This window comes from Vigna angularis, chromosome 4, assembly GCF_016808095.1.
Source record: "Vigna angularis cultivar LongXiaoDou No.4 chromosome 4, ASM1680809v1, whole genome shotgun sequence".
NCBI lineage: Eukaryota > Viridiplantae > Streptophyta > Magnoliopsida > Fabales > Fabaceae > Vigna > Vigna angularis.
Window position 1 is genome coordinate 1,081,825 of NC_068973.1, and position 15,358 is coordinate 1,097,182.

The 15,358-nt window shown below is 30.6% G+C and overlaps 2 protein-coding genes across 2 annotated transcripts; both read left to right on the forward strand.

Moving 5' to 3' along the window:
- The first annotated feature begins 899 nt into the window (after positions 1-899).
- On the forward strand, positions 900-3,096 carry LOC108321069 (protein DETOXIFICATION 55). The gene is made up of 2 exons (XM_052876757.1): positions 900-1,109; positions 1,278-3,096. Exons 1-2 carry the CDS (start codon positions 1,053-1,055, stop codon positions 2,796-2,798), a joined length of 1,578 nt encoding a protein of 525 aa, XP_052732717.1. The 5' UTR covers positions 900-1,052; the 3' UTR covers positions 2,799-3,096.
- A 10,041-nt stretch (positions 3,097-13,137) lies between these two features.
- Positions 13,138-14,110, forward strand: LOC108321120 (FCS-Like Zinc finger 15). Its single transcript, XM_017552768.2, has 2 exons — positions 13,138-13,401; positions 13,641-14,110. Exons 1-2 carry the CDS (start codon positions 13,193-13,195, stop codon positions 13,804-13,806), a joined length of 375 nt encoding a protein of 124 aa, XP_017408257.1. The 5' UTR covers positions 13,138-13,192; the 3' UTR covers positions 13,807-14,110.
- The last annotated feature ends 1,248 nt before the right edge of the window (positions 14,111-15,358 follow it).

The window sequence follows — 15,358 nt, forward strand, 5'->3', positions numbered from 1 at the left end:
TAGCAGTAGTCTGACTCACATGCACAATAAATAGCTTCTTTTTAAACGTGGAGATGAAATTTCTGGTAATACAACATATATGCATTTCTTATGGGGTAGAGAAGGTGTCTATGCTTCTACATATATGGGAAATGACAAAATAGGAGCAGTAAAGAAAGAAGGTTTCTGGTATCACTTGATTAATGCATATACCGCACGGGTTAAATAAGCTCTTTATGCTTTTTTACTCTTCTATACGCAGTATATTCTACAGGATATATATATCACTTTATATTGAACTCTTATACTCTTAACTATAAAAAGTCATAGTTTAAATATAGATAAAACTCAACATGAGGTTTTGATTTTTAGTTAAGGTGACATAATCTCAATATAGCCGATTCCACACCAGTATATATATGATGGCTAAGATGATGTGGAATTTATGTGAAAATGGTCATCATGAAATTTCATAAATTTTTAAATTGTCTAATATTACTTATAATAAAAACATAAGATGTTATGAAAGTAGATATAATATAGGATCCGTCTTTATGCAGAGTTTTTCTTGTTTGCGTGTTTCTCTATCTGCAAAAACAGTACATTAAAATTTCACTTTAGTTTCTCTTTGATTTTGACTATCATGTGGAAGTCACAAGCAAGATTATAAGCTTTTTAGGACCTTCTTTTAAAGTATAAACTTTTGAGGTAACATCTTAACATTTCTGTACAGAGATGTATAGTTGAAGGGTGTTGGCCTCTGAAATTATTTTCTATTGATGATGATAAGAATCATCAATAATGTAATATTGCTTTTTAAATTCTAAAGAATCAACCATGCTACATACCCCACCATCTCCAACCCTTATATAAAGGTTTCTCAGCTTACTCCTCATTCTCACACCCAAGTTTCTTGTTCCCTCACTTCTCTCCCTCTTGTCCCCTTCACTTTGTACTTGGATGAGTGTTTTCTTTGAGGAGAAAAAAGGCACCCGATATTTCATTAATACTGTTTCTCTTTATCATATACTACTGTCTCACACCACACAGAAACAAGAAAGAGAAAAAACCAAATGTCTAAGATGGTTGCGGAGGAGAAACCCCAAAAGACATACCCGACAACTGCTGAGGTACGAACGAGACCTCACATATATGTTTTCAGAAGCTTTCACTCTCTTCCATGATTTTCACTCCTTCACTTGTATTGTTTCTCTGTCAGCATATCATAAAGCTTTTATTACAGTGCAATTAAGCATAGCTATAGAATGGCATTAATTTCCTTGTGTTATGTTTGGTAGGTAGTGGATGAGTTAAAGAGAATGGGGGACATAGGAGTTCCAATAGCAGCAATGAGCCTTGTCGGATACATCAAAAACATGGTGTTAGTTGTGTGCATGGGAAGGTTGGGAAGCCTTGAGTTAGCCGGTGGTGCTTTGGCCATAGGCTTCACCAACATAACTGGTTTCTCTGTCCTCTCAGGTTTAGCCATGGGAATGGAACCTCTTTGCACGCAAGCCTTTGGTTCAAGAAACTTGTGTTTGGTCTCTCTAACTTTACAAAGGACAATTTTCATGTTACTGGCAGCTTCACTGCCCATTTGTTTCCTGTGGCTGAAGCTGGAGCCTCTGATGCTATGGCTTCAGCAGAACCCTGAGATAACCAAAGTCGCAAGCATCTATTGCCGCTTCTCCATCCCAGACCTCATTGCCAACAGCTTCCTTCACCCAATTCGAATCTATTTACGTAGCAAAGGGACAACATGGCCTCTACTGTGGTGCACCTTGCTGTCCATTCTCATACACATCCCTGTCGTGACTTTTTTCACCTTCAAACTCCACCTTGGTGTACCCGGGATTGCTATGTCAGCTTTTGTTGCCAACTTCAACACCCTTTTCTTCCTCCTATCATACATGCTCTACATGCGCGTCTCAAAGGGGTCACTTTCCATGCCTTTATTAATATCTCGTCCCTTGTCATCACGACAACAAGACCAAAACTTAACCAGTCTTATCAGTTCCACAACAGTAACAACAACAACAACCTCGTTAGGCAAAGAGTGGGGCACACTGATAAGGTTTTCAATTCAGAGTTGCTTAGGAGTGTGCTTGGAATGGTGGTGGTACGAGTTCATGACAATTCTAGCAGGCTACCTTTACAATCCGCGAGTAGCCTTAGCCACCGCTGGCATAGTAATTCAAACCACGTCTCTTATGTACACTTTACCAACAGCACTGAGTGCTTCAGTGTCAACAAGAGTGGGGAATGAACTCGGGGCGGGTCAACCCGAGAGGGCAAGGTTGTCAACAATTGTGGCAGTAGGAATGGCTCTTGCAAGTTCAATATTGGGTTTGTTATGGACCACATTAGGGAGAGAGAGATGGGGGAGGGTTTTCACCAGTGATAGTGAGGTGTTGGAACTTACCATGAGTGTTTTACCCATAATTGGGATTTGTGAGTTAGCAAACTGTCCTCAAACCACAAGCTGTGGAATCCTTAGGGGAAGTGCTAGGCCTGGTGTTGGGGCAGGGATAAATTTCTATTCATTTTACTTGGTGGGGGCACCAGTGGCTATAGTGATGGCATTTTTTTGGAGACTAGGGTTGGTGGGTCTTTGCTATGGGCTGTTGGCAGCACAGATAGCATGTGTGGTCTCTATTCTAGTTGTGGTATACAACACAGATTGGGAAAGGGAGTCCTTGAAGGCAAAAAGCTTGGTGGGAAAGACTTCATGTGACACAACGGAACATGGAGACCAAACACTAGTCAAATGTGAAGAAGGTCTTGTCTTTCTCAATGAGAAGAACAGATCCCTAAAGTGATGCTTCTTGCTACACCCAATTGCATCAGGGGAATATACAAGCCAGAATCATGACACCAGTGGAAGGACCAAATGTTAAGAATCTTGACTACACTCTATTACTTCTTTTTATTGTGATTATGCTTTTGTATATGTTTTTGCATAACCAATATATTTTCTTCTACTTTTCCCCCCTTGCCAAGCTATAGTTGGTGACGTTGCTGCAAATTGTAATAGTAGGGTTATCTGATTACTGATGATTAGTATAAGACATATTCATGTAATTTCAATTCTTCTTTCAATGGTATCTGTATCAGTAAACATAATCATCAAGTTACATTTTAAGCACAAGTTACCAGTGAAGAAAATTATGTAACCTCTGTTCATTTTTATAATTCAAAATGGTCTGATATTTTGACACAGATTAATCTTCTATTCCATAATATGATCCATGTGAAACCACAAGAGAAATTAATGGAATAAGCTTTCACAAACCAATTATATATATATATATATATATATATATATATATATATATATCAATACATTGAATGAACAGTTCTCATGGAAATTCTTTAGCTAATAACGCGTAAAAATTCTTGAGTAAAAGAAAAAGCAGTGAGAAAAGCAGGATTTTGATAGTAGAAGACTGAATATGATAAAACTTAAGATAGTGTACGTAATTGGTGCATATGCATACAAGTGTTGGGAGAAAAGTAAATTTGGACCTCGTTGAAAACGAGTAGGATATGCATGAGTTGTTTGGGGTGGATGCCCTATTCTGTGAAGGTTTAAGCATGTGCTTGCATGTGTTATAGCTAGGAGGAAGTATGCATGTGCAGGGACACATGGCAAGAGGAATATTAGGGTACTTTGGTTTCTTATGAAACGAAAAATCATTTTCCTATGTCATTTCTTTGTACTTTTGTGAGATTTTATATTTAGTGTTGTTTTGTGGAAAACCTTAACTTACAGATAATTCAATCTGTGTCATGTATGTCTGTCAATCACAAATACATGCATAAATATATTTTTCATGTTTTTAAGAACTCTGTACATTTTTCTGGTATCTGTGCATTATATAGCTCCTAAGTCCCAAATTCTAAGTTAGAGAGAATGATTTTTTTTTATCAGAAGGTGAAAGAATAATGAGTTTATAATTAATATCGAGGAAAAAAGTGGAACAATTAGTGTGAATTTGAACAGGAGTAATGGTAGCATTACATATTTTTACATTCATTTACTGCAAAAGATAAAATAGTCATAAAAGTGTAAACTTTTGTATTGTTTTAAAAAAGAAGAGAGTAAAAAGTAAATAAGGATAGTATCAAATAAATGTCATAAAAGTGTAAACTTTTGTATTGTTTTAAAAAAGAAGAGAGTAAAAAGTAAATAAGGATAATATCAAATAAATGTAAGAAATTTAAGCGTGTCAAATAATCATTACTCATTGAATAAGTTAGATGAGAAAGAAAAATGATTCTTTGACACATAATTTTTTTTACATTCATTTGACATTATCATTCTTTACTTTTTATTTTCTTCTTAAGTAACGGTATCATGACACACTCTTACATTCATTTGACACAGAATATAAGAGTAAAATGGTCACAAAAATGTAAATTTTTGTATTTTCTCACAAAAAAAGAGAGTAAAAAGTAAGATATGGTAGTATCAAATGAATATAAAAAAATTATGAATGTTAAAGAATTATTTTTCTTTCTTTTTTTTTTAAAAAATACAAAATTTTATACTTTTATAATTATTTTATCTTTATATTATATGTCAAATGAACGTAAAAAAGTGTCATGTTAATTTATTTTTTTTGCTGAAAAAATGTTATAGAAAAAAAGAAATATTTTTTTAATGTAACTCCCTAATGTAATGACATGTCTCCTCTTCCCCACCAATACATCACTTCCAATGGAATAGACAGGACATAGACATATGCGAACAAGTTTGGCAGAAATGTACCAATTTGTAAGCAACAGGCATATTTTGGAATAACTACCTATCACTATATAGTAGTTCTTAACTTATGAAATATGAATGGATTAGTAAATATGACTTTTTTGCTTTGTCTAGATATAAATATATAAGAAATGGCCAAAGCTAAATGATAAAAAAATGAAGGAATGGTTAATCTATAATTCAGCTACTAATAGCCCCACTTTGAGGACAGCCGAAAGCTAGGGCAACTTTTTGTTACTTGTCAAGGGGAACCTAACTGGCTAACTGCCACCTATTTTATGTCCCACACACTCATAAATAAAATCAAAACAACTTTTCTTTTTCTTTTTCTTCTGGGATCACCACTTTCCTTGATTAGTTACTACTCAACTCATTTCAACAGAACAACCATGATCATCATCATTAACCTATAAAGTTATTGGATATAACTTGGTCCAACATTCCTGCTTACAACAAAACGCCAACAAAGTAACAACACAACAAGCCTTATTCACTTCTTAAATATCTCTTAAATTTCATATGCATGCCTTATAAAAAATACCTCATCATATAATCTTTAGGTTGCTTTATTCTTAACAATGAAATATAAATTAAATTTTTTTAGTTATTTAGTAGGAATATTAATAAATGTCCTTAGTAAAAAAATTTATAAGAAAAATGAATAACATAAAGTTCATCACTTTCTTTTTTTATTTGGAAAGGAGCACTGAAAAGGTAGGTTTCACAGTATTTAGACATTTTACCTCCACCAATAACATCGTGGACATTATTTTATTGTTGGTACTTTGTTACCTTTCTCCATTTCTAATCTTTATTTGACTGTTTGCTTTCTATTTGTGATTTGTAAATTTGCATTACTAAGAATTTTTTTGTTTCAAATTTAAAAATCAATCTACTCTAAAAACGATTGGACTTGGTCAAATATTAAAAGGAAATAGAGTTTATAAAATCAAAGAGTTTAATATTTTAAATTTAATTGTGATCGTTGTGTTTGATAATATTATCTATAAATTCGTTATGGTTTTGCTTTTAAAGAATATCTAAATAAATAAAGAAAAATATTAAAAATCTGTATCTTTTTAACAAACTTTTTCACCAGTTTGTGATTTTCATATTGTGCGTCAGGCTGTATTTATTGTTGTCACAAATATAGTTCTTATACAAGCTTCCGTACTTACTTATAATCTCTTAAACTTGGAGACCATGAAGATGCAACATATTTGTTTTCTATCTTAGAAAATGTACCAAACTGATATAATTATCCTAAATGTTTATAAAAATAAATGGATAAAATTAAAAAAAATGTGAATAAATTGTGTAACATAGTACATAACTTCTAAATAAAATATTATAAATTTTGACAATACACAATAGATAAATACAAATCATCTAAAATATTAATAAGTTATCCATTTAATAATCATAATAACATATGTGCAAAAACACATAAAACTACACAAGTTTTTCCAAAGACAGGAAACTTTTATACAATTAGCTACTAGTTAAAACTTAAACAATCACTTTGCATCATCCTCGCCCTCCACTAAAGGCATGTCAACACCAAACTCCTCTGCCCACACTGAGAGGTGATTATTGTAAAAGAAAAACAAAACACAAAAGAGAAGAAAACAAAATAAGCTAGTGTGCAAAATAAAATATCATAAGACAATTGAATCATATCAAATACTAGTTCAACATTTATAAAGTATTGATACTCGTATAAAAACATACATACAATTGACTTTAGACTCAATCATTTGGATATGTACTTTGACATAGGGCTTCATTAAAGGTGACTCTCGTAGTGGTATTTATGCTCTACAAAGTCATAAACACAGGCATTATCACCTTACTCCTCACGAGATTAATCTTTTCATACCTAAGACCAAAAGTCCAAGGCTAAGACCTCCTCTCATTCTCTCTCCCACCACATTCATCTCTATATGAGTTGAATGACTGATAGTATATCATAATACATCCTTTCTAAACTCCCATATGTCAAAGCACTCAACATCACCATCACACAATTTGTCTTTGAAATTCTCTCAACAATCATATCACACATAATCATAACAAAGATCCTCATATACAATCATACAATTATAACACTCGCAAGCAAAAATCAATGATTATACATATCAGTACCAAACAGCCAAAAAGAAGAAACAAAACAAGTATATAAACTGACACTCAGAGGTGGCACTAAGTGTGAAACCTCTCTCACAAAGGTGGCGTTCAATGACAGTTCTTTTGCCCAGCGTCATTCTTCTCGCAAAATGTCATGTTCAACGACACCTTGCCGCTCAAGATCCTAGAACTAAAATTGTTCCAAACCTACATGTAATATGGCGCTCAACAGTGTCCTACCACCGCTCAACATCAAAACATTCGCAAAAATGGTCGCTTAGCAGTGAAAAGGGGCACTCAATGGTTTGGAGCAAAAGTGCTTCCAGATTTACACAACAAGCTTGCGCTTAGTGCCACACCAATACCGCTCAGCGCCATGCCATATTTTAACACCCTTAGATTTGTGATTTAAGTGAAATGAAACATGATCAATTGTTCAAATTAATATTCTTTTTCCAGAGAAGTGGGTCAACATAATTTTTATACATCAAATTCATACCAATTTGTACAATTTCGTAGCTCTTCAGTTCTCCCAATCACAACAATCAAAACACAAACCAAAATCTCATTTCAATCAATAAGTCATACCATTCAATTCAACACAAACATCAATCAGATTCAACAACATACCAATTTCAATTAAAATTATACAATTCACGCACACTAAAGCAACTAAACTTCCCTATGACTCAATGACCTCTAAAACACTCCTACACACACAAGTAGCACAATTTGTTCCTATGAATAACGCAAAGACGATCAAGATATATTATTAAGACCATTGATCAACAAATACTAATAAAATGAACATAAACACTACATGTGAATTGATCAAAAACCACATGCTTAAAAAGGACCAACTGACTAAGAAGGAAATTGAAAATCAACTTACTCTATTGAAGAAACTGATCAGATGATCTTGATAAGTTCATCACCAAGAGAGATCCTACGGTTTACGATCTTCAAAATGATGAACGATTTGTGAAATATCTTAAAGAATTCTGAGAAAAGATTTCTAAAAAGAATGTGTGTTTTAAGATAACAAAATTTGTTTATAAAATTATATTTATACTATCAACTTTTAATATTAAAATAATTGAGTCTTGTTATTTTAAAGAGACTATTAATTCTAAAACACAATTTTCTATAATCTTATAGGCTAAGATACACAAATTTTTCTTTTAAAAAAAGTCATGTTTTTATGTATGACTTTGTACTAATATTTTTTTAACATATATGCTTGCAGGTTTAACTTTTATTCTTTTTAATAATAGTCATGCTTCCATACATTAGTTATGATTTCTTTTCTCATATAGAAATTTGTTGTATGTACGACTTCTTGTAGTTTATTTATTTTACATAGTATTTACATGAACGATCTTTACTTCAATTATATTTATCCTAGGTGACTTGTTCTTAAATTTCTTTATATTGTGATTTTTGTTTTATTTAATATTATTTATTTTGATGGCAACAAGTTATTTTTTTAATTTTTATATAATATTATTTATTTTGGGATTTTTTTACATGATACAAATTCTGTCATTAAACTATGTTTTTCTTGAATTTAGTTATTTTTTTAGAAAGTAAAAAAGTAAAGAAGAGGAGACAAGAATTAAAAGAAATGTATTAACAATTGATACAAATATTTTAACATGATTTTCATTGTCTTGATGAATAATTGTCCTATTATGTATGACCTTCACGGTAAGCCTATTTTATACTTAGACTTCCAATGTAGTACATATTTTATTTTTGAAATCAATTACACAAGATAAAAAGTGTGCTTGGTTTTGTTGGAAGTGTAAATTCTAATAAATATAAAATGTAATGTGATTTTCTTCTCAAACATATTTTCTGCTAGGACTATTTTTTTGTCAAAACAAAAAGAAAAATGAGATCCATGTTGAAATAAAAAAAGAGGGTGCAGATTAAAAACTCTGCTTTATTTACCACACCAGCAGAACAGTTAGCCCACGAAGGGTCCATCAAAAACTGGGTATTCTTCCTACACTTTTCTATTTCTTTTTTCTGCACCCCAATAAAAGTTTACTCTCCAAAATATTCCTAATTAAAGATATAATAAAAATCACACACTTCCTTAATTTTAATATTTTTCAGATTAAATATTCTGATATATTTTTGGATTCGTAACATATCTTTCAAAACATCTAATCTGAAGTATAAAAAATAATATTTCTGAGTAAAAAATATTTTATATTTTAAAACATTCAATTTATAATAAAAAAATCAAGAATAAATATTTTGAAAAATATTTTTAAATTCAAAAATACTTGAATACAAAAATATCTTCTAGAACCGTCATTCGAAATAAAAGAAAGAATGTCAAACAGGTATTTTAAAATGTATTTTTATTAATATTAAGACTACTTGAGTAATACTAACACAATATGAAGATGTTACAATTAAACTAATTATCTAATGTGAGAAACTAGTGTTATTTTTCATAAAATAAAATTTAAATTCTTATTCTAATGATTTTGAAATTGAACATTCTCCACACATCCGTGGTCCAATTTATTGCACAATTAATTTTTGGTACGTAATTTATTGTAGCAGCTGTGTGATTATTGTATGAACATTCAACATCGGTCCCACATTGCACAACAATTTAATTTAACCAAATATTCATGTCACTGTTATTTTAGCCTCTCACTTCAATAAAATTAACCAAAATCAATTTAAAACTTTCTCAACAATTCTCCATTCCAACTATAAATGATTCATGTTCTAATAATAATTATAATAAATAATGTTAATGTTATTTTTTTCAAAAATAGAACAAAATGTAATAAGTGAACTCGTTTTGTTGGTGGTAAAAATAAAAAAGTTAATCACATTTATAACTTTTTGTCTCATTCTATTTTTTTAATAGATAAAATATATAACATAACCCATATGTACTATGTTATTTATGTGAAATGGACAAAAGAGGATTGAGGTGAGGATGGTCCACCCCTCACTTTGTCTCTTCAAAATTATACAGGTTTATTTTTAAATATGAATATACAATGTTATAAATTACTAAATCTTATATCTTAAATTTGAATATTCATTTTGAGAAGCATTAAAGATTTTTCCAATATGACTTCTTTTATATTTAGTGTATTTATCAAATTTTATTATGTTATTGTTAAGTAATATTTCCGTGACTTTATTTAATTCATACATATATTGGAATATTAATCTAAAACTATCTAATCTACAAATAGGGATAATATTAACACGTCATATGCTTAGTTGTTAAGATTAGATGATGTAGTTTTTGTGATTAAGATAATAGATGACTTTTATTTTTTGATAGGAGTAAATGAAATGACAACGAAAAAGAAAAACTATACTAAAACATATATATGTGGTGTTGGAAGGCTAGAAAATGTTGGGTTGAACAACATAATAAGCATGAGAAGAGATTGAAAATAAAGTGAAAACAAACATATTAGCTGAGTGTAAAAATAAGTAAGAGGAAAGTAAAATAAAAATTTAAATACAGTATTGGGAGATACCGCCATCGTACAGCAAACTAACCAGAAAATATGTTTCTTATGTTTATTTGATATTGAGACATAATTTGGAATAATGTCCAACGCATCAAATGACTCATTACAATAATGAAAAATAATTTGTTTCACATGAACTATCCCCTTCAAAAATATTTACATGATTGTCACACTATATTCTAACTAATTTTTGTTAAGATAAAATCATCTAAATAAACCTTGTTTTAATCTTTAACAAAGTACCTAAAAGAAATAACATTTAATAAAATAAACTGTTTAGGATAAAAATGCAAAACACTAAACGCTCTACATAAAAAAATATCTTAAATGCGGTAAGTTACTCGATAGACTGTGTTTAAAAGCCAAAAACACATATAATATCTATAACGTTTAGGATCGTCTAACACTTTATTGCATGTATGTATTAGTACTCTTTTGTCTATTGTATTGTACTCTCTTTTTTTGTGTGCAGATCATTTCAATACAAAGCCTTTATTCAAAAGCTTACATCATAATCAAAATAACGTTTAGAAATAGGAAGACATTCTAGAATGTTTCTTCAAGTACTTTACGCTCTGCTCATTTGTACAAGTTATCTTTGCAAAATGCAACATAGCTTTTAATTTCATACTATAAGGTTATATCCCTATAAGAAGGTCAAAGCTCTAAGTAACCGATCTTTTTCAACGTAGTTTATATAAAAAGGATTGCAGGAAGAGAAGAAACACAACAATTATCTTTGCATACGTTCACGTTGTTGTTTTCTCTTTAAAGCTCGTATCGTCTAAGACTCCTTTGAAAAAGAAAAGTTTCTTTACAAGTTTTCAGAACTACTTTATATTGAATTCATATCCTCTCTACAAGAGTTATGTTATGTTTTTGTATTTTCGAAAATACTTTGTTGTTTTCAAATTCATAAGCAAATTCAAACACTTGCAAGTTTAACTTAGTGGAGTTAAACGCTCTAGTCAATTGGACTAATTTATATCAGGAGTTGTGAAACTTGTTCTAACTAGTTGAGTTAGTTGTAAAACTAAAAGTGGTTAAACTCGTATTATAATATTTCAAGATTAGTAAAATTCCTTAAAAGTATTTAAAAGATAACATAACGTAACTCAGTTTGAAACGAACCAATATAAATATAAGTTGTTTTCTTTCTAAAAGTTTTCTTAAATACTCTTTTTGAAATACTTTAAGTGTTTAAAATTTATTACAGATGATTTGACTACTTCAAAAGAGCTTTGTGAAATGTTTTAAAAACTCTATTAAAATCTCCCTTTTCTAGAATTATTCTGTATCACAATTCTTGTTATCTATCTAACTGTTTTGGTGTCAACAAATTTTAAAACTTGAAGAAAGACAAGCTTAAATGCTCATAATTTTTTCACACATTAACAAATGGATACTACACCAAACTTCATCCTTGTCTTACAGTCTTTCAACATCGTATTTAAGTATTTGTTTAACTTTCCTCTTCGGTTTCATTTAACACCGTTCAACAGATTTTCGTTTTCACACCACATTTTCAATCTCATCCCATGTTTGTTTTGGTGTGCAACCTTGTCCCTCTTTGAATACCATATTTATGTTTTCATTTTACTTTCTTCATTGATTTCGTTTATCCTTATCCAATAAAAATCACATGTTATATTAATCATAAAATTATGTCTTTTAATATTAAATATCATGTGAAGCAAAGTAACTAGAGCAATATCACTTACTTAACAGAAAAGCTAAAATACAAACTCAAATGAAAAATATAAAATTTTAAATCCTTAATAGACAATTTTTTTAATAAGAACTTAATTAAAAATATCTTAAATTTACCAAAAACTTAAAATTTAATTAACTTATATTATAATGAATTTTAATAAATCAATCCAAAAATTTGCAAAATAAATCAAATCAAGGAAAAAATATTTGATCTAAATTGAACCAAACCAATTTTAACTTTACTAATGACAGAAGCAAATTTAATCAACTCATCTTTAAGTTTAAGGCCCAACTCACCTTAATAAATAATAATTATATTAAAGAGAGTTAAATATGTTTTAATTTTTAAATTTTATCATAATATTAGAACTTTTTTCTATTTCTAACACTAAATGCAAAAAACATTTTTACAGTGATATATTATACAAGTTTTATTCCATTAAGTATAAAAAGTAACGTGATAATAATTTTACAAATTAAACATTTTATAAATATTTGACCTAAATTAAATCAAACCAATTTTAATTTTATTATTGACTTAAGCAAACTTCATCAACCAAACTTAAAAAATTTATTAAAACCTATGTAAATAAATGCTATACTCCAAAATAAATATAAGAAGTTAAGAATAGTAGTTTCAAATTTTGGAAGAACAGGAACTACAGAAAAATATTCACAGAAGAAAATGTAAATAAATTTACATATGTTATAAAATAAATAATATTTGTGAAAGAAATAAAAAGAATAGATAAAAATGTTTTTATTGTTTTTATTAATAATAGATGGATGCATGCATCAGCGAAAAGTGTTTCAAGCAGAACATTATCACTAGCAGACAAAACCTTCAACCCAACATTAACCTAAAAGAAATAAGAAAATGAAAAAAAAAACAGATACGTGGCAGTTGAATAGCTAAAGCAGTCAAATCATTGATCTTTGTTACTGCTCCGTAGCTGTATGGGACCCACCACATTGACCCCTCTTTCTTCACTTCTCTACTATCTCCTCCACAACATTCATCATCTTCCATTTTCCATTTTCTCAGTGCTAGAAAAAGAGTGAGAAAGAAAACGTAGAATGAAAGATGCTGGGTCTGAGTGTAGTGTTAGAAGCACAGAAAGGTAATGCTAGCAAGAAAACTCCACAAGTGATTAGCAAAACGACGGTGCTTAGCAGCATGAACAAACACTCTCCTTCTGCAGTGAACGCTTCTCAGCACTCTCCAACGTTTCTACATCAATGTTTTCTCTGCAGAAAGAGACTCTTACCTGGGAAAGACATCTACATGTACAAGTGAGTAGTCCTTCAATGTTACTATTAAACCTACCTTAACGTTCTCTTTCTTTTCTGACACTTTTTTTCACTTTCTCTTCAAACCCAGATCTTGTTTTAGTCTATTTAAAATACTGCATGCTGCTTCTTCATTTCTCTCTGGTTTCTGTTCTGACAAAAGCCAAGATCTTTTATGCTTTTTCATTCACACGTTAAATGGGTTTATTCTTCTCTGCTTCTTTAAACATGAATGTGTGAAGAGGGGACAGGGCCTTCTGCAGCGTCGAGTGCAGGTGCAAACAGATTTTCATGGATGAGGAAGAGAGTTTTGAGAAAGATAAGTTTTTTTTGACTGCCATGAGTCCCACATCGTCTGCTTCTTCTTCCTCACAAGCTCGTGCTCATGAGAAGGGAGGAAGAATTTGAGTCGGTGGTTTTTGCTTATAGATGAATGAATGAACGAATGGATGAAGTGATGGATGACCTAGCCATGGTGGAATAGAGAGAAAATAGTGGTTGACCAAAAATGGGGGAATTTTTTTTTTCTTTTTGTGTTTTTGTTTTTTAGCTAGGTTCCTGTTTTACCCATGCTTGTGTTGTAGTAATAACTTCCAAGTTTTTGTCCTTTTGCTTCCTAGTATGAAGCCAAAATGTCCTTTCAACTTTATGTGGCTCCATTCTCCAACCTGTTTGGTTTCAACCGTACGTGTGATCCAAAATATTAATGTTTTATAGACACGCATGTGTTAAATGTTACTAGCCATCATTATCCACAGAAACAAGTAGAAAATGGAAGTGAAAAAAGATAACAAGATAAGGGTTATTATTATTTTCTCTTCATTTCTTCATTTTTTTTTCCTTATTTTCTTCCTATGCATAATAAGTCTTATTATTATTATTATGATTATTACTTTTATACTATATCATTCTTGTTTTTCACCTTATTCTTCTTTGTTTTTATCAATAATGGTACATAAATATCTCAGTAGTGTAGGTCCTCATTTAATAACTTTTATTCTCTTCATTTTTTTCTTCTTGTCATATCATAGCCCTTGTTACATTATCACTTCTTCCTTTTTCCTGTTTTTTTTTCTCTGGTATGGACCAAAATTTAATGTCCACAACATTATTCTATCATCATTGTCCACAAACCGGAGACAGAGGCCTGTCTGACCCTTTCTTTTTGGTCACGGTTTAGGAGTGTTGAGACATTATTTGCTTTGTTGGAATGTGACTTATTATGTCAACCATGTTTCCACTAGTATATAGGGTATGACTCAAGGACTATGGTTTCTATTTGTCATGAATGTTAAAATTTGAATGAGGATCATCATGGTAGTTTTTGCATACAGGCATTGAATTGATGGCTTTGTTTTTAACCAAAATGACAATGCACAACTCTTGTTACTATTGCTCAACTTTTCTTTCCTGTGACTCGCATTTAGAGGATTGTCGTACAAGATTCTATAGCACGTTTGATGTTTTTAACTCTCAATAGGGGAATTTTTTTTTTTGTTTTTAACTTCAACTCTAGGTATATTTTTCTTCTCAGTAGCATTTCATTTATATATATCATATTTTGTAGTGTGTATGCATTGGCATGTGCCTAGCCCTGAATGGCAAGTTTGCATATAATGCCATGTTTGCTTATCAACTGAGTACTAATCTCATTTTGGTGCATTGAGTTTGATGTTTTGGACTTGAATGGGGGAATATCTATGATGAAGTTGTAAGATCTTTTTTGTTGTTGAGAACTTGGTTAGCATTTTTATAAATTAGAAACTATAACATTTGTTTCAATGATCGATACTTTCAGAATAAGGAGAGTACAATATTCCATGTTGAATATATTATTCTGTCATTAAAGTTTCCAATACCTCTAAGTTTTTAATAAAATTACGATATTAAAAATAAAGACGAGTTTATAATATATAATTAGTGTAAAATTCATTTTATAAAACGGTTTTGTAAGAACGAG